The 19,217-nt window shown below is 39.7% G+C and overlaps 1 protein-coding gene and 1 pseudogene across 1 annotated transcript; both read left to right on the forward strand.

The window, feature by feature from the left end:
- Positions 1-1,367: 1,367 nt before the first annotated feature.
- On the forward strand, positions 1,368-13,399 carry LOC125488082 (annotated as a pseudogene).
- Positions 13,400-18,135: 4,736 nt separating this feature from the next.
- Positions 18,136-18,966, forward strand: LOC125488083 (probable G-protein coupled receptor 139). The gene has a single exon (XM_048620905.1). The coding sequence runs from the start codon at positions 18,136-18,138 to the stop codon at positions 18,964-18,966; it is 831 nt and encodes a 276-aa protein (XP_048476862.1).
- The last annotated feature ends 251 nt before the right edge of the window (positions 18,967-19,217 follow it).

Raw genomic sequence — 19,217 nt, forward strand, 5'->3', positions numbered from 1 at the left:
AGAAACATTTGGCTTATCAGCATGAAGGAAATTCCAGGGGGAAAAAAAATCTACTCCTACAGAATATGATGCGAAGAAAGATTTTGAAGCTGATTTGTATGCACACAAGGAAAAATTGATTAATATATATGATTATGTAATGGAACTGGTGCTTCACTTGCAACTCCATCTGTAGTGGCCCAGGGTATTTAATTCATTTGATTCTGGAAATCTTGTCTCTAATTTTGTTGAATATCTCAAAAGTATTATGCAACAATGTTTTCATTACATAATTTGCTAATTAATAACCGACAAATTGATTTATGAAGTAATGAAATTGATGAACATATGATATAAATTGCATGATAGTTAAAGTAAATACGTTAAGGAAAAATAAATTATCAGTGTGGAATTTACTTATGAATCATACTGATCTTCAGTGTATCTTTGTAACGCCATGTCCACAGGTTTCTATAAAAACCTCTTGTGCTTAATTAAGTGTATTTTATTAGAGATGTGTCATTTCACTTCAAACAGCAATGTTTTTAACCTGAGAGGTATGAATTGAACCCTCAAGTAACCCAGGTATCGAAAGAATAAATTAATTTTTAGCAATGAAGATGGATCATTCCTCCATTGAATATCCTTTTCTCGATGCAGAATTCAACCCTTCTCCCAACCAAAAAGTTAGGAAGGAAGTTAAGGATTCTTGTGAAGAATGGTAAGAAGTTCTTTTCATACTTTAGGCAGTATATTTCAGAATAAGGATTGTTGGGTGTCGTTACCAATCCATCGAGTACCTTTTAAATACAAAGAACCATAGAATCCCTGGAGTGTGGAAACAGGCCCTTCAGCCCAACCAGTCCACACTGAACCTCAAAGCATCCCACCCAGACCCACTGTGCTATAACCCATCTAATCTACACACCCCTGAACACTATGGGTAATTTAGCATGGCCAATACACCTAGCATGCACATCTTTCGACTGTGGGAGGAAACCAGAGCACCTGGAGGAAACCCACAAAGGCACGGGGAGAATGTGCAAACTCCACGCAGACAGTTGCCAAAGGGTAGAATCAAACCCGGGTCCCTGGTACTGTGAGGCAGCAGTGCTAACCACTGAGCCACTGTGCTGCCCCCAAGAAGATGAGTTAATATTTGTGATCTCTGTCCTTCTAGCACCAAATCCAAATCAATTCATTTTCAGTACATGGTGCCTTCCCTATGAATACCTAATACATCACTTCAAAGACATGTGCATGAAGTAATCTCTTTCTCTCTCCCTCTTTCTCATTCCCTTCCTTTTACAGTTAATTTAATGGCAGTTGTGATCCTATTGCGTAGAACGTGCGACCTCTCCAGATGTATTACTTGATACCTGGTTTCCATGGTCGCGTCGGATCTCTTGGTCATTATCCCTGCCGTACTTTTGAACTGCATTCCAGCAATTTACTTTCCAGGTAGTTTCCTGTCCATTACTCCAATATGCTGCATCAGCATTGCATTGATTTATGCAGCAAGGGACATCTCCGTCTGGTTATCAGTTTCCTTCACCTTTGATCGATTTGTGGCAATTTGTTGTCAGAAGCTGAAAACGAAATACTGCACTGAAAAAATGTCAGACTAGGGATAGTCTGTGGATTAGGCTGCCTAAAGAATATACTGTGGTATTTTATGCATGAGCCAATATTCATTATAGATAATGTTCCATGGTATTGCAGACTGAAGGAGATCCGTTACACTTCACCAATATGGGCAACATTCCAATCGACTGATCGTATTTTAACTCCGTGCCTCCCGTTCTTTCTGATACTTTTCCTCAATGCTCTGACCTTCAGACACATTCTCATAGCGAGTCGAGCCCGCAGGCGGCTACGAGCTCAAACAAAGGTAAACAATCAGAATGACACAGAGATGGAGAACAGGAGAAAATCCATTGTCCTACTTTTCTCTATATCTGGAAGTTTCGTTCTATTATGGACCACATACGTTGTGCAGTTCTTTTTTGAGCAATTCATAAATGAATACAAACCTCAAAGGTTTAGTGATCCGAAATTTATTTTTCACGAAAGCACAAATATGCTTCAGCTGTTGAGTTGCTGCACAAACACATTTATTTATGCGGTGACTCAGAGGAGATTCTGGCAGCAGTTACATCATATGTTACAACATCCATTGACTCTAGTACGTAATTATTCCCACAACTAATAAAAAAGAAATCACTGTATAATTGACTAATTTGAGTAGCGGTTAGACTATTTCATATTTGGTAAAACGTAGCAGGTTTGCTGAATGCGAATTTCCAATTGTCAATTAGAATTGTTTTCCAGTTTCGTCCTTAATTAAATGAAAACCTTGACACCAGCAAAAAAAAGACAACGTTTGGCCTCTTTATATGTTGCAGTTGCCATTGCTGTTTGTGCAGTTTGCAATTGTTTTAGGCCACGAACATGCTTTGCTTACCTTAAGTGCAAAACAGACAAGTCCGTCAGAAATGTAATTTCCAAGATCTGGATGATTGATATTGCTTTAATTAATTGATATAAGGTGCCTTCTTAAATCAGCATCTGACTTCAAACTGACTGAATATGACTTACTCATTAGGGCCATTTTTATTCGTAGACGAGAACAAAGGTATTGTTTTGATGCAAGCAATATGACATTCCTGAATACAAGATCTAAGCTCAATTTTTAAAGGTTTGATGCGATCTTCTCGTTGTCCTTGAGATTTTGGTGACAAGCAAAATCATATGCAGTTTAAATCCCAGGGTATTCATTCTTTTTTGCTATTTATGAACACACGATGAAGATTGATTTGATTGTATGCCCTTAAGAAATGCACAGGATTTTTTTTTTTTTTAAAAAGTCCACTATAGTTTAAGACACTGCAAAAGGAAATCTTGACTAAATATTCACATTCTGAAAAGACACCGTTTCCCACATTTGCTTCCAGGCTGGTGTCCTGCACAAGCTATTTAGATTCTGTCAAACTCTTTCAAAATAGCTCATTTTTACTAATGGGTTTAACTTTGGGAACTTCCCCATTAATAATATACATCGTTTGCAAATTTGCATCTTCGTTACATATTCATTACCAAATGAAATGTGTCAGTATTTTAACGTGTTGTTTCCTCATACTTAATACATATGACAAGGGAAGTTTGCGAGGCACTGACCAAATTTTATTGAGATGCTCACATCGAAGAAACATACGAAACATTGTCACCCATTGCTCATTCGTTGCCATGTCAGGTGGTCCATGTTTCTTCACTGGCAAGTTTTTGCTGTCCATTCAAGGGATGAGGGCGTCACTGGAAGCCTGGAGTGATGGCAGTTTCGTTCACTTAAGGACATCAGTCAACCAGATGGGACCTGACAACAATCGATAACGAATTTATGATCATCATGCAAGTCTTAATTTCAGATTTTAAAAGAATTTCCACTACACCACCTACTGTGAAAGTACAGGAATATAGGTCCCCAGAATATTACCTGGATCTCTAGAATATCAGTCGAGTTCTCTCTCTCTCAAAAGGATGAATTGTTTGTACGAATCGAAAATGAGGCTATGTGAATTTACCGAAGGAATGAAAAAAAGAAAGACAAAAAACAGTTGGTAACATATCATAGATCCCCAAAACATCAGAGGGAAATTGCCGAGTGAAGAACTGGCTGACCTGCAAGAAATGCAAAGCATAGGAGATTCTAACCACGCCAAAATTAAGTATAGAGTATTAATGCAGCAGTAATTGACATTGCAAATTTGTAGCAAATACAGCAAGACGGTCGAGCTATGTGGTTTACGTGGATAATTCCAGCTGGGCATATGGGCGTAGTGCTGATTGGCAGCTTTTTGGTAATGCTGATCACATAGTTTTAAAATAGTTGTAGAAAATGGCAGAGATAAAACAGCAGTTGCAGTACTCTTTTGCTGCAAAGCCAAGTTTTAAAATCCAACCAATGGTTTAATAAAATGTTTGTACACAGATGTGAAAATAAATCAACAGCAGTGTGACAAATTGGAAAGGGATATTCAGTAAATTCAGACTAATCATTGTTCCACAAAAGAAGCGAAAGGGGCAGCCAGGCCTAGGGCGCCATTGAAATCAAGGACATTACTGGCAGAGTAAGACAAGAAGGACAGGCTAAGACAAACATCGAGAATTCATCACCGCAGAGCACCTAGAAATATATGTAAAAGAAGTGAGGCTTGAAATGAGAAACAAGATCAGCATGCAAGTAGTGGGCACGTGATCATGTTACAAGATTCTCAGGTGTTGCATAAAAAATAACAAAGAAGTTTATATGAAGAAAGATTAGGACCATTATAAGATGAAAAAGATAAGCTAGGAGTAGTTGAAAATATGTCGATATCAGACGATATGAATGCATTGTCGTTGATATTGTTGTAAAGTGAAACTTGTAAAAGAATAATTATCTTTTCAAAGCTCAGGTTGGGTGCTGCTCGGACTCCTTGTCGCTTGGCATAATTGTTCACCTTGTGCAAACTTTGCCAAAAGCGATAAACAACAAAGCAGATGTCGGAAAGATGGCCCTTGACATGAATGCAGTATTTGATTCAGCGTGGTACGGCCCAGTGTTATTAAAAGCAGGAATCGAAAGAATGCACTATGCCGGTTGGAGTCATCCATAGCACAAACGAGGATTGTTGTTTTTGTTAGAAATCATGCATTTTAGTTCCAGAACGTCATTGCAGATTTCCACAAAGGAAGGCCACCGATCTTCAGGCGTTTCATTAATTATCGTCCCACCAACATAAGGTCAGTAGCGGGCTTGGTAATATTTGCATTTTGGTCAGCGCCATTTGCGAACCTCAGACGATGAAACAGCGCAGGGTCAGAGGCTAGGAATGCAGCCGTGAATGAACAGTTAACCCATTACCATTTTCTGACTAAAATCTGTGATACCCAAGTCATAGGTGTGATGGGCTATGTTGCGCTTTCCTGCATGAGACAGCTCAAGGAGTTTGTTGTGATCCAGGGCAGATCAACACTTTGCATTATCACCCATCCACCACCTCCAATACTCGTTTCTTTTATTACCATACACGATGGCAACAATACGTAGATAGAGAGTTTACACGTCAGGATGAATCTAGGAGCCACTGTTTAAAACTCACGGGTCGCACACGTAAAATGGAGTAGGAGCTGATTATTCCTCTCAGATGTATTTTTTCTTTGTCTTTTCAACTCTTTTCTGGAAACGATGGTTCAAACAGAGTACTTGAATATTTTGAATACAAAGGAAAATGGTTTCTTGTTCAGTAAGGCGTATGAAAGTTGACAAGGGCTACGAGGGAAGTTCAATACCAGGTCACAATCAAATCAATTAAAGTCAGCCAAAAGAATAGTAGCTGTGTCGAAAATACTTGCATTGAGTATCATGTAATTTGCTTTCAACATGTTCGCCAATCTTTTTTTTGTTTCTTTTTCAAAAATAAAATGTTTTAACCCCATTTAGGCCCACAAGTGTAGAATGAATAATGATGGATTGTATCAGGATAAGTTTTTAATTTGTGTCATGTGATCTCGATGTAAACGTTTACAGTTGTTTATAATACCTTTCTGAACTGACCTGGTGCCATGACCAAGAACTAAAATAAACTAGAGGGATTCAAATGGATGGATCCCAATCGGAAATGATAATTTGTTTCTCACCAATTTTAAGGATGGGTTTGCTGTATTGTTGGCTTTAACAATTTGTTTTATTGATACCTCAATATTTCGTGCCAGTTAGAATATTAGGCATCAATACGATGTCAAAGAGCAGAATACTTTTTAATGCAACTAACTAAGACGCCATGCGTTCCATTTTTCAGGCAGCCATGAATCTGAGTTAATATTAAGCATTAGGTTGAAAAAAACAATAAACTTCCACTCGAGTTCCATGCTTCATGTAGGTGCTAGTAATCTGGAGTAATAGAATGCTGTACCATCAGGCCAGATTTTTTAATAGTCTTTCTTTATCCATTCGTGGGATGAGGGCATCGCTGGATAGGCCAGAATTTATCGTTCATCCTTAATTTCCCAGAGGACACTTAGGAGTTATATGTCTTGACCTTCTTCACTGCTTAATATGGCACCATTTTTGCAGTCATCTGCCAACCTACTGGCCATGCGTTCTATATTCTCATCTGAATCATTCATGTAAATGTCAAAAAGAAGTGGACACAACACTGATGCCTGTGGAACACCGCTGGTCACAGACCAGCAGTCCAAAAAAATCAAACCGCACCACCTCTCTCTGTCTCCTCCCATCAAGGCAAAAGGCAAGTTTTCCCAGTATCCAATGCAATCTAGTTTATAGTCCTTGTCAAAGGCTTCACTAAAGCCTACATAATCAACATCTACCACGCCATCGTCGTTATTGTTATTGCTTACGTGCTCAAACATCTCAATCAAGTCTGCGAGTCATAATTTCCCACGTACAAAGTCATGCTGACTATCCACAATCAACCCTTGCCCACAAAACGCGCGTAAATTTTCAAAATACCCTCCAAAAATGTACCCACTACTGGTGTCAGACTCAGCTTTCTATAGTTCCCAAGCCTCTCCTTAGAGCCTTTCTTAAACAAACGCAGAACACTAGCCGCCCTCCGTTCCTCTGGCACCTCACCTGTAGCTGTAGATAATGCAAATATTTCTGCTAGGGCTCCCACAATTTCTTGCCTAGCTTCCCACAATATCCTGGCATACAATTGATCATGTCCCGGAAAATTATCCTCATTTATACATGTTTGTTCATATATCCAGCACATCCTCTTCTGCAATATGAACAGATTTCAAGACGTCCTTTTTTTTTTCATTTCCCCGAGTTACCTCGCCTCCACTTCTTTCTGCAGAGTAAGGTTGACACACAATATTCGTTTAGTATCTCTCTCATCGCCTGTTATTTCACACATAGACGGCTACATTGATATTTAAAGGGGTCTAATTTCTGTCAAGTGTTTCGTTTGTTTTTAATGTACTTGTAAGATCTTTTTGTATTATCCTTAATATATTTCCAAAGCTATCTCAAATCCCCCTTTTCGCCCTCCTGAGTTCCCTCTTAAAAATATCCCTATACCCTTACACTCTTCCAGAGATTCACTTGATCCAAGTTGTCTGTACCTAACATTTGCCTCCTTCTTATTCTTGACAGAACCTCAATACCTTTTTTCATCCATAGTGTCCTACTCCTACCAACCTTACCCTTCACTCTAACCGTAATGTACTCTCCCTGAACTCTCATTATCTCACTCTTGAAATCCTGCCGCTTGCCTAAAGTCCCTTTATCTGCGAATAGTCTAATTAACTTTTGAAAGTTTCTAGCTCACACTGTCAGAATTGCCTTAGGTCAATTAAGAAATTTAACTTTTGTCCATGGTCTACCCTTTTCCGTAACTACTTTAAAACTGATAGATTTCTGATTGCTGGTCCCAATGTGTTCACCCACTTACAACTCAGTCACTTGCCCTTCTCTAGTATGTACATGTACATATTCATAAAGAGAATTTTCTCGAACATTCAATGAATTCCTCAACATCCCAGACGTGGCAGTCCCAGTGTGTGTTTGGAAATTTATTATTATTATAGCCCTATAATTCTTACACGTGTCTGTGATCTCCTTGCATATGTCTTGCTCAAAATCCTGATGACTGTTTGGGAGCTTATATTACAATCCCATTAATGTGAGAACTCTCTTCTGATGTCTGAGGTCAACCCATATATTTTCATTGGATGATCACTCAGAAATATCCTAAGTACAGCATTTTTTTTCCCTTAACCAATGAAAAAACCACACCCCAGCCACTCTTGCCTACCTTTCTATCGTTGATGTAATATCTAAACCCGGCAGACTGAGCTGACACTCCTGTCTACCATCAGCTACATTTCTGCAATAGCTATGATGTCCCATTTCCATGACACTATATACACTCTGTGTTCATCTGCCTTCCCTGTCAGACCCCTTGTATTGAAATTAATGTCGTTTAATTCTTCAGAGTTACCTCTTTCTCCGACTTGCTCTTTCCTGCCTTATCTAACTAACTTGCTTTCTTTAGCTTCATGGCCATTCTCACTTGTCATCCTCATCTCGGTAGTGTAAAGCACCTCTCAACTCACCCCTCCCTACTTGTTTAAAGGCTCGCAAATAAAGTTAGCAAACCTCACCGCCAGGATATTAGACCCCTCCAGTTCAGGTGAAACTCTTCCCTTTTGAAAAGGTCTCTTCTGTCGATAAGCGATCCCATTGATTAAAAAAAAAGAATCATTGCCCACGATACCATTTCTTAAACCATTGATTAATCTGCCCTATCTTCTTGTTCCTAATATCACTAGCACGTGGTACAAGGATTATCCAGATATTGCTACCTTTAAGCTTCTACTTTTTAAACTCCTGCCTAACTTATATTCATTCTGCTAACATTTACATAAATATGTCGTTCTCACCAATATATACAACAAATTTCAGCTTCTGATTCTTCCCTTTGACAATATGTTACAACTGCTTTGAGATGACCATGGCCATGGCACCATGGAGGCAACATGCCACCCTTATCTGCAGAGTCTCTTGTCTGTGCCCCGTCTATAGAGTCCCCAATAATGTTTGAACTCTGCTAAACCATGCTTGATAGAAGCTTCATTCACAGTGCCCAAGATCTGGCTGACACTTCTATTTTCCTCTAAGAGACTATCTTCTAACTCCAGAAATACCCAAAACTGTACATCTGTTTGAGCGAGGATTAGCCATAGGAGACTCTTGCACTGCTTCCTGCCTTTCCTGCCAGTCATCCATCTATGTGACTGAAGCTGCGGTGTGACCAACTCTTGAAAGCTACTAAACATCACACTATTGTGTGCTCCTCAGTGACTCGAACTACCTCTCCAGTTGATACAAACAGTCCAATATGACACAGATCCAAACACACCTCCTGCAGACATAGTCTTCAGGCACATTCAACTGTTCACTATTCCCTACACCTGAGAGGAGGAGAATAGCACTCCATTGACTGCCATAATTGCCACTTATCAATTTGCTAACGTCGCCTTGAGTAAAAAGAGACACACACTTTTCTGAAATCCAGTGTTTGTAGAGTAATTGCTCTGTGCTGAGAAAACTTAAAGCCTATATTGTATATCATAATGCCTAAAAGAAGAAGCTCAAAATGTGACCTTTGTTAAAGTAATTTTAAGCATGTACGAGAGAAAAAAAAATTAAATTCTTAACATCCAGAACTTAGCTTATGCTCTCAGCAATTGGAAACAACCACTTCCTCCGATCATCTACCAGTCGGTCCTCAACTCTCTGGCTCTGAAGGTACTTCAATCTCTCTGACGCCAAAAATTAACCTCAGAACAATATTGAATCCAGGAACCTGTCCCCAATTTTATTGAAATCGCTATTAATGAATACTTGACAAACGAGTGAAAAAGTTCAACGGCCTGATCTCTGGCCATGAAAACATCTCCTGGTAACCCTTGGCACATATATAGCCGGGCCTTTGCCGCACTCCATGTAATCCAATCCCTCCTTCCTGACATTATTTTTTGAACTATAAAAGTTCTTAAAGTAATATTAAATGAAACTTGTTTTCTGCTTTCTTTCCAAAAAAAACAGACGAAATTCATAAGAAAAAATTCCCATCTCAGTAACAGATGCAAGATCCACACGAGTCTCCTTCCACAGAGATCGTAAGAACAGTCGACGATGAAGTCAGAGATAACACAGTGTGGAGCTGGAGGAACACAGCAGGCCAGGCAGCATCAGAGGAGCAGGAAAGCTGACGTTTGGGTTCGGGAACCTTCATCAGAAATTTCTGAAGAAGGGTCTTGACCCGAAACGTTAGCTTTCCTGCTCCTCTGATACCGTGTGGCCTGCTGTGTTCCCCCAGCTCCACCTTGTGTTTACTCTCCTTCCACGTTGTTTTTCGTTTGGAGTGCAGAGTTATGCACAATGTTCCAAATGTGGCTGAACCACCGCTCTGGACTGCCGCAACAAGAGTAGCCTATTTTTACACTGTATACCGTGCGAGATAACGTTAAGCACACACTATGATTTTTGACAACCTCATTGACTCATGTTACTACTTTCCAGAAACTGTGGACCTGCAAACTGAAATTCCTTTGTACGTTGACGCTTCGAAGGATTCCAGCATTTAATGTGCGCTTGTCTTCTGCATTTGATTCGCATTTGCCCGGATTGAACTCTATCTGTCTGTTTTCTCTTCCGAATTCTTTAACCTATCTATATCCTGACGTATCCTTTGGCTATCCTCCTCACTAGCCACAGTTTCCACCAATCTTTGTTTGTGTCATCTGCAAGCTTAAAAATGAGTCAATTTCCACCGCTACCCTTTGTCTTCTATGACTAAGATAGTTCTGTACACATCTTACCAGCTCACCGAGGGTCCCGTGTGACTTCATCTTTGTGGATCAGCCTGACTTGTGGAATATTGTCAGATGCCTTGCTAAACTTCATTGTTCTTCAATTCTTCAATTCAGGGGAGGCAATGGCCTAATGGTATTGTCGCTGAACTGATAATCCAGAGACTCCCATAACATTCTGGGGATGCTGGTTTGAATCCCGCCACGGAAGACGGTGGAATTTGAATTCAAGTTTTAAATATCTAGATTTAAAATTTAATGATGACCATGAGCCCATGATCGATTGTCAGCAAAACCCACGTGATTCACTAATGTCCTTTCGGGAAGGAAACTTATCCTTACCTCGTCTGACCTACGTATGACTCCAGACCCACAGCAATGTGGTTGACTGTGAACTGTCTTCTGGGCTATGTGGGATGGACAATACATGCTACCTAGCCAGCAACGTCCTAATATTGTTAACGAATAAAAAATAAAAACAAAATCGCTCTACTGACAAAGTGACATGTTCTGTTCCAGGAGTCAGCTTGTTCAGCCATTATATCAAGCTATAGAAGGGGATAAACACGATAAGGCCATTGAGTACGAGGTGCTAGTGAAGCTTAAATGTCTGACCATAGATAAATCACCAGGAGCAGATGGATAACCACACAACGTTTTGAAGGAGATGACTGAGACTATAGTGGCAATTCTGGTGATATTTCAGAGGTCAGGGAGGGAATGGCTAATGTAGAAACCCTTTTTAAGAAGGGAGGGAGGCAAATTACAACGACCTATAGATCCGTTAGCCTGACTTCTGTCATTGCTAAGATTTTGGAGTCCCTTTATTGTGAATGAAATTGCGGAGTACTTGGAAGTGCGTGGTAAAATTGGCGTGGGGTAGCATAGCTTTGTCAAACAGAAGGCATGTCTGACAAATCTGCACGAATCCTTTGAAGAGGTGATGTGCAAGGTAGATAAACAAGATTCAGTGGGTGTGGTCTATTAGGGGTAACCTGCTGCCTTGGATGAAGGATCGGCCGAGTGGCAGAAGGCAGAGAATAAGGAATAAAATGTCTTTCTGAAGACAGTAATCTGTGACTAATGGAGTTTCGCAGGGGTCTATATTGGGACCACAACTATTTGTGTTAGGCATTAACGAACTGGATGAAGGAACTGATAACATTTGTATTAAGTTTGCAGATGACACAAAGATAAGTAGAGAAACAGGTAGCGTTAAGGAAGTGGGGAGGCTTCAGAAGACCTTGCACAGGCTAGGAGAGTGGAGAAACAATTGGCAATTGGAAATCAAAGTGGAAAAGAGTGACTGTATGCGCGGTGGTAGGGAGAATAAAAGTATTGACCATTTTTTAAACGGGGAAAGATTTCAGAATTAAGAAGCACAAAATAACTTGGGAATCCTATTTCAGGATTCTCTAAAGGTTAACATTCAAGTTCAGTTGATAGTAAGGAAGGCAAGTGCCTTCACTTCAAGAGGGTGAGAAGACATGGTCAGAGATATACTTCTGAGGCTGCATAGATCTAGTCAGACTGCATTTTGAATCTGGTGATCACCCTTGGCACTGTATCTAAGGAAGGACGTGCTGGCATTGAAGATGGTTGACAGGTTGTTTACCATAATTATCCTTGGAATGAAAGGCTTGTCATTAAAGCAGCCAAGGGCTCTTTATATATACTCGATTGAGCTGTAGCCCAAATATATGGAGGGTTTTCTCTCCAATTAATTTAGTGTCTGCTTCAATAATTTGAAACTGATAGTCTGCTCATTCTATTCTGACAAAATGATAAGATCGTAGGAAATAGGAACTAAGAAAGCTGCTCTGCCACTTAAAGCGTGGTCCACAACATAAACATGCCATGTTTGATCCAATATTTCTCATATCCACATTTCTGCATGACCCCTTTAGCCGTTAATTCGCTTATCGATCAAGAATCTGTCTATTTCTCTCTACCCAAAACATACAGAGGGGCTGTGCAATCACAGCTCACTGTTGCATGCACAAATAACCAAGTAACTTTGTGTTCCAACTTTCTGAAAAAAAGTTCTCCGTTAAATCAATATTCTGTTTTGTTCATCCTTCCACAATGAATAACTACACAAACGTGACATTTACTATTAATCTGCAGCACTTTGTGAGTGATTGTAGCATTAATTTTGATTCAAACTGTTTGTTCAGTGACTGCATCTAATGAAAATGCTGATGTCACCAAATAACTATTGGTTCATGATTCTATATAACAGTACCTCCAAGGTCAAAATGTCTGGCACAATATTGGATCATCCGACTTTCGAAAACAGTCATTCTGGGATTCCAAACAGACATCCGTGCTTCTCAAGAAAAATGCATACTCCTCCCAAAGGTCTGGCATACGCCATTTACTACACTGCTCTCGCAACCATTGCTGTTCCAGGTAACCATTTTCAGTGTCTTATTCATTCCTTTCTTTGTTTGTATTTTAAAGGTGCCAGAAACTAACTGTCTGATCATATATCATAGGAAGCATGTGTTTATTGGCGTGTATTGCAACGCATGAAATATTTTTGTCGCTATTATTTTCGTCTGCAGAAGGGAGACAACATTTTTATCACAGAATGAAGTGTTATAGTCTTAATTCATAAGAGTTGATGCAGCACCATGTCATAGAGGCGTAGCAGTAACTGAATGATTTATTCCATTGATACAGGAGTTTCTTTTCTCTTTTGCTGTCCTTAATCAGCGAGATCAACACTATAGTAAGGGAGGATATTAGCAAAGACGATGAAGCAGCTGTATGCGTGGAGCTGCGGAACACCAAGGAGGAAAAGAAGTTGTTGGTAGTTGTGTACAGACCACCAAGCAGTGGTTGTGAATATGGGGATTGTATCAAACAGGAAATTAGAGATGCGTGCAGTAAGGGTACAGAAGGTACTATGGGTGACTTCAATCGACATATTAATTGGATTAACCAAACTGGTAACAATGTGATGGAGGAAGATCTCCTGGAATGTTTGAGGGATGAGCACTATAACTGGCTTTGTCAACAGAAAATGTAGCAAGTAGAGCATATGAGTGACAGTGCATGACTGATGGAAGTGGACATTCTCACCAGGCCGACTGAACTTGGAGGGGGTAGGGGGGCACAACTTGAATGAGGGCAATTACATAGCCTCATTCTGGACTTGCCCTGAACACATAAACTCCAGGTTACAACACAGTAAAACCGCAAAACAAAACCAAGCCTCAGCTGCATGGTTAACATTTTTTTAAAAGATCCTGGCCAGCAAGCTATTGTATTTTCTGCTGGTATGCAGACTCGAGAGAACAAAAGAGTTCCACTCGGCCTGACTTGAGTGAGAGTACTCATTGGCTAATATCCAAGAGAGTGCATTCCCTGGAAAGCTTAACTACATCGAGTTTGGAACAGTTCAATTGCTTAGTAACAACCAAGTCAGAACCAAACAAAGTAGTTATGTGGTTAAATGGTCACTGGTTCTAATGGAGGTTGATACTAAAGCGACTGTATCAGTGACTGCTGAACTAGTCTTTATCAAAATACCCTGAACTCCAACTCTTCAGTTTGCATAAGATGTCAGCTAGACTGAGAACCTGTGCCAGTAAACGTTTAACAATAAAGACTACAATTTCTTTTCTAGTCTTGCATGAGAATAGGCTGGCTCAGTTACTACTCATTATAGTAAAAGGCTCGCTCCAAAGCCTGACTGTGCGAAATTATTTGAGAAAGGTACAACTTCGTTTGCTCAACATTTTTCGATGAGAAAATCCCTACCTGAAAGAAGTTATAATTAAATATCTGGACAATCGACGTACTAATTGGACTAACCAAACTGGTAGCATTGCTATAGAGGAAGATCTCCTGGAATGTATGAGGGATGCTTCCTCGACCAATATGTCGAGGAACTGAATGGAGAGCAAGCCATTGTAGACTCGGTATCATGTAACAAGAGAGAATTAATTAGAAAAAAAAAATTGCTGCCAGATCCTTTGGGGACGGGACCATAATTTGGCAGAATTATTCAGTAACATGGAGAGTGAAAAAATTAAACCTGAAACTAGGGTCCTGACCTTAAAGAAACCTGTTTGATGGCGTAAGGCATGCATTGTCTAGGATAAGCTGACCAAAGATACTTAAGAGGTTAATGGTGGAAATACAATAGCAGACATTTACAGAACACATGGAGGGATTTCAAAACTTGTAAATCCCTATCTGGCATAAGAGTAAAACAGGGAAGGTGGCTCAACCATGGTTAACACCGGAAATCAGGGACAGTGTTAAAGCCAAACAGGACACATAAAACTTGGCCAGAAAAAAAAAAACACAGAAATCCTGAGGACTGGGAGAAATTCAATATTCAGGAGAGGATAGCAGAGAGTTAATTTGGAATGGGAAAATAGAATATGGAAGTAAGCTTGTGGAAGACAGAAAAAAACTGACTGCAAAAGCTTCTTTAGATAACTGAATAGAAAAAAAAAGGGCCGGTGAAGAAAAATACAACTGGAATCGGGACAATTCATAATAGAAAACCGATAAATGGCAGACAACTTGAACAAATATATTGAATCTGACTTCACCAAGGAGAACAGAAATAACCTTCGGGTTTTGGTGAAACGGATAGGATTAAAACTCGATATGTCCCTGGGGCCTGATGATCTGTCTCCCAGATTATTTACGGATGTGATCCTAGAAATATCAGACGCACTTGAGATAATTTTCCAGCATTCTGTCGACTGTGGACAATAGACTGTAGGGTAGATATTGTAATCCTAGTCTTTAAAAAAATGAGAAAGAGAGAAAGTGGGGAATTATTTGCCAGTTCCCCTGACATCAGTGGTGGGGAAAATGCTGGTGTTAAATATTAAGGATGTAATGACTGATAATTTGGAAAGCGGTGGCAGAATTGATGTCAGTCAGCATGGATTCACCAAAAGGAGGTCATGATTGACAAATGTTTTGGAATTTTTTGAGGATGTTACCAGTAGAATGGACAAGGGCGAATCGTTGTACCTGGACTTTCAAAAGGCTTTGGCAAAGTTCCACACAGGAGATTAGTGAGGAGAATTAAAATTCGTTGTATCAGAGGCAACGTATTGACATGAACAAAGAAATGGTTAGCACACAGGAAGCAGAGAGTTGTACTAAACTGGTCCTTCTCAGAGTGGCAGGCACTGATGAGTGTTGGAACCCCAGATGTTCACCATATACATTAACGAATTGGACGATGGAGTTGAATGCAATATCTCCAAATTCGCAGATGACATGAAGTTGGGTGGCAGTGTGTGCTGTGACGAGGATGCCAACAGGGTGCAAAGTGATTTGGAGCGATTGGCAGAGACAGCAAATACTTGGCAAATGCAATTTAATTTGAATAAATGTGAGGTTATCAACTTTGGTCACAAAAGCAGGAATGCAGATAATGATCTGAATGGTGGCTGTTCAGGAAAAGGCGAGATGTAACGAGACCCGCATGCCATGGTGGAATAATCGCTGAAGATTGGCATGCAGATGCAGCAGATGGTGAGGAAAGCTAATGGCATGATGCCCTTCAAAGAGAATGTGTTTGAGTATCGGAGTAAGGATGCCTTTATGCAGTTGTGCAGGGCCTTGGCGAGGCCGCATGTTGAGCATTGTGCGCAGTTTTGGACTCCTAGTCTGAGAAGGAATATTCTTTAGTTTGGGGAAGTCGAAAAAAGGCTCACCAGACTGATTCCCGAGATGGCAGGACTGACACATGAGAAAAGATTGAATCGACTGGGCGTGTACTGGCTGAAATTTAGAAGAATAATGGAGGGTCTCATAGAAACATAAAATCCCGTTAGGACTGACAGGCTCGATGCACGAAGATTGTTCCCGACATTGGGGATATCCAGAACTCGGGGTAACAGTCTAAGAATAAGGGGTAAACCACTCAGGACTGGGATGTAGGATAATTTCTTCACTCAGCATTATTAACCAGTAGAATTCTCTCTGACAGTAAGGTTTTGGGCCATTTCATTAGATATATTCAAGTGGGAGCTGGACGTTGCCCTTGCAGCTAAAGGGATCAAGGGGTATCGAGAGAAAGCAAGAATGGGATGCTGAGTTTGCATGATCAGCCATGATGATATTCAATGATGGTGCAGGCTCGAAGGGCCGCATGGCCTACTCCTGCATCTATTTTCTATGCTTCTTTCACCATCTCTGTGGCAACTTAGATATGAAGAGGGGAAGCAGCCCTACACCTAAAAGGAGGCGGCTAGTTCCGATGTCAGTTTTAAAGCTGCTTTACACAGAACATTGGGAAGATGTGGAACTTGCAATGAGTTTATTTAGAATTGACAGTATACACTATTTGTTGTAATATTACTGCAGTATATGGAACCGAGGAGTGAAGGTGGAAATAAAATATATAGACAAAACCATTTATTTGAATCCATCGACAAATCAAAAGAGATTGAGTGGCTGATGTTTAAAAACTTGCTTGAACAGGCAGTGAATAACAGCACATTTAAGATTTCGGATTGAGAATACCCGGTGTATCTGCTCTATTCGTTCAAACACTTAGATGGTCGGAAGTCAGGTGATTAGAATTTGTGAAAGGGAATGCAATTTGATGACCATCTCAAAATTCCAAGGCAAGGACTAGAAAAGGAGACACGTAATTCACATTGTTATGACACGGAAACAGTCTGCGAAATAAATCCACAATCCACAATGATAAATCCACAATTCATCAATGACCCTTAACATGGACACCAGTGGTTCCGAACCACCCTGTTTGTTCAAAAAGTACCAGACTTTGTGAGCACGGAAATGAGAAACCGGGATTATAGCTCATTTGCAGACACACTGCATTTCAAACTTAATGAGGTGCTCGTGGGTTACGGGGGGAGTAAGCATATGCTGTGTTTCTGATGTTATTTCACTGATATGATATAAACATGGTTCATATTCCAAAAGTAAGTTTCTCCCGCTTTTTATACTGCAAATTTTGTTCACCAAGGGTGCCCGTCCTATCTTCAAATCAGTCTGCACTTTGTAATGGCCACAATTCCAATTGCAGAGATGGTCGTTTCAAAATATCTAATGTGGCTGAGTAGCTGTATATTAGTCATGGCGAGCCAGATATTTTTTTCAGTGATATCTGATTCTATTTCAGTCAAGCATCAGGAACGTCAGGTTTGGAATGACGACCAAAAGGTCAGCAAATGGTCATAGAAATTCTCTTACTGGGTATTCTTGTTAAAGTGACACATTTTGTTGATATTATATTAGTCATTATCTAACTGTCAGTGCAGGAATGACCATTTCAACGCCTCATTCAGGGCCTTCAGCTTAAAATTAGCTTGAAGAATTGACAGAATTTTGCATGACATGAAATCCATGTTTTTATAAAAGGCATTAAGATGAAATCTTAATTAGATGTTTAACAAAGTATTAATGTTTATATTGAGAGCAGGCAAGTTGCTCTATACTGTATAGTTTATATCATTTTGCGTAATGAAAGAAACAGACCAGCGAATACATTATAAATAAAATTGAAAATATTGACAATGGTGGTGTCATCCAGCATATTTCAAACGAAAAAAAAACATAAAATTTAAGATGAGTGAAAAAAACACTGTCAGCATTTATTAATCAGCTTATTCACTCCTCAAATTCATACATTAGTTCCATGGGTAGATAATTGTTAACCTTTCTCACTTTCATTATACAGTTAATTTGTTGGCAATTGTTATCCTACCCCGAGGAAGATGTGGACTATCCAAGTGCATTACTCAGTACCTGGTCTCAATGGCAGTGGCAGATCTCCTGGTTATTATAAATGCTATACTCTTAAACCGGATTCCTGCAATTTATTTTCCAAGTAGTTTCCTCTCTGTGACTCCTTTGTGTAGTCTCAGCATTATGTTAATTTATGCAGCCAGGGATATCTCTGTCTGGTTAACAGTTGTGTTCACTTTCGATCGATTTGTGGCCATTTCCTGTCAAAAGCTGAAATTAAAATATTGTACTGAGAAAATGGCTTCAGCGATCATAGGAACAGTGAGTGTTCTTGGCTGTTTAAAGAATATCCCATGGTACTTCTTGCATGAGCCCGTCTACATAATCGACGATATCCCGTGGTATTGTAGACTGAAGCAAATTCGTTACACTTCATCAATGTGGGGAGCATTTCAATGGACTGACCGAATTCTTACCCCTTGCCTACCTTTCTTTTTAATCCTTTTCCTCAATACACTGACGGTCAGAAACATTATGGCAGCCAACAAAGCATGCAAGACTTTTCAAATATGGAGAAGTAAAGACAATCAAAATGATCCAGAAATGGAGAATAGAAGAAAGTCTATTATTTTACTTTTCTCTATTTCTGGCAGTTTCGACATTCTATGGGTGGTATATGTTGCTCAGTTCTTTGTTGACAGATTTATGAAAAATTATACGATCAGTGGTTTCAGTGATCCCCTCTTTATTCTGCGAGAATGTGCAAATATGCTTCAGCTTTTAAGCTGCTGCACAAACACTTTTATTTATGCAGTGACTCAGAGTAAATTTAGAGAGCAGTTACACAATTTGATTTATTATCTGTTGACTCCAATTGTGGCACACAAAAACATGAAATAGGAGCAGTTCAATTGTTCAAATAGTTCAATTGGTTTTTCAAGTCATTTCTGCCTTCCAGTAAGTTCATAGTCTATTCAAAGAGATTACATATGGTAGCGGAAATATACCATCATTGATCCAGACCTATTTTAAAAAAAAGGACAGAAGAATGAATTGTAATTGAGTTTGATTGATGAGGTGAGATTTAGATTGTAATGCACAAGCAAGAATCGAAGTTTCAAGCAGTTGAATTTTTGATTTGCAAAAGGAAT

This window comes from Rhincodon typus, chromosome 49 (genome assembly GCF_021869965.1).
Source record: "Rhincodon typus isolate 14 chromosome 49, sRhiTyp1.1, whole genome shotgun sequence".
In the NCBI taxonomy this organism is placed as follows: Eukaryota; Metazoa; Chordata; class Chondrichthyes; order Orectolobiformes; family Rhincodontidae; genus Rhincodon; species Rhincodon typus.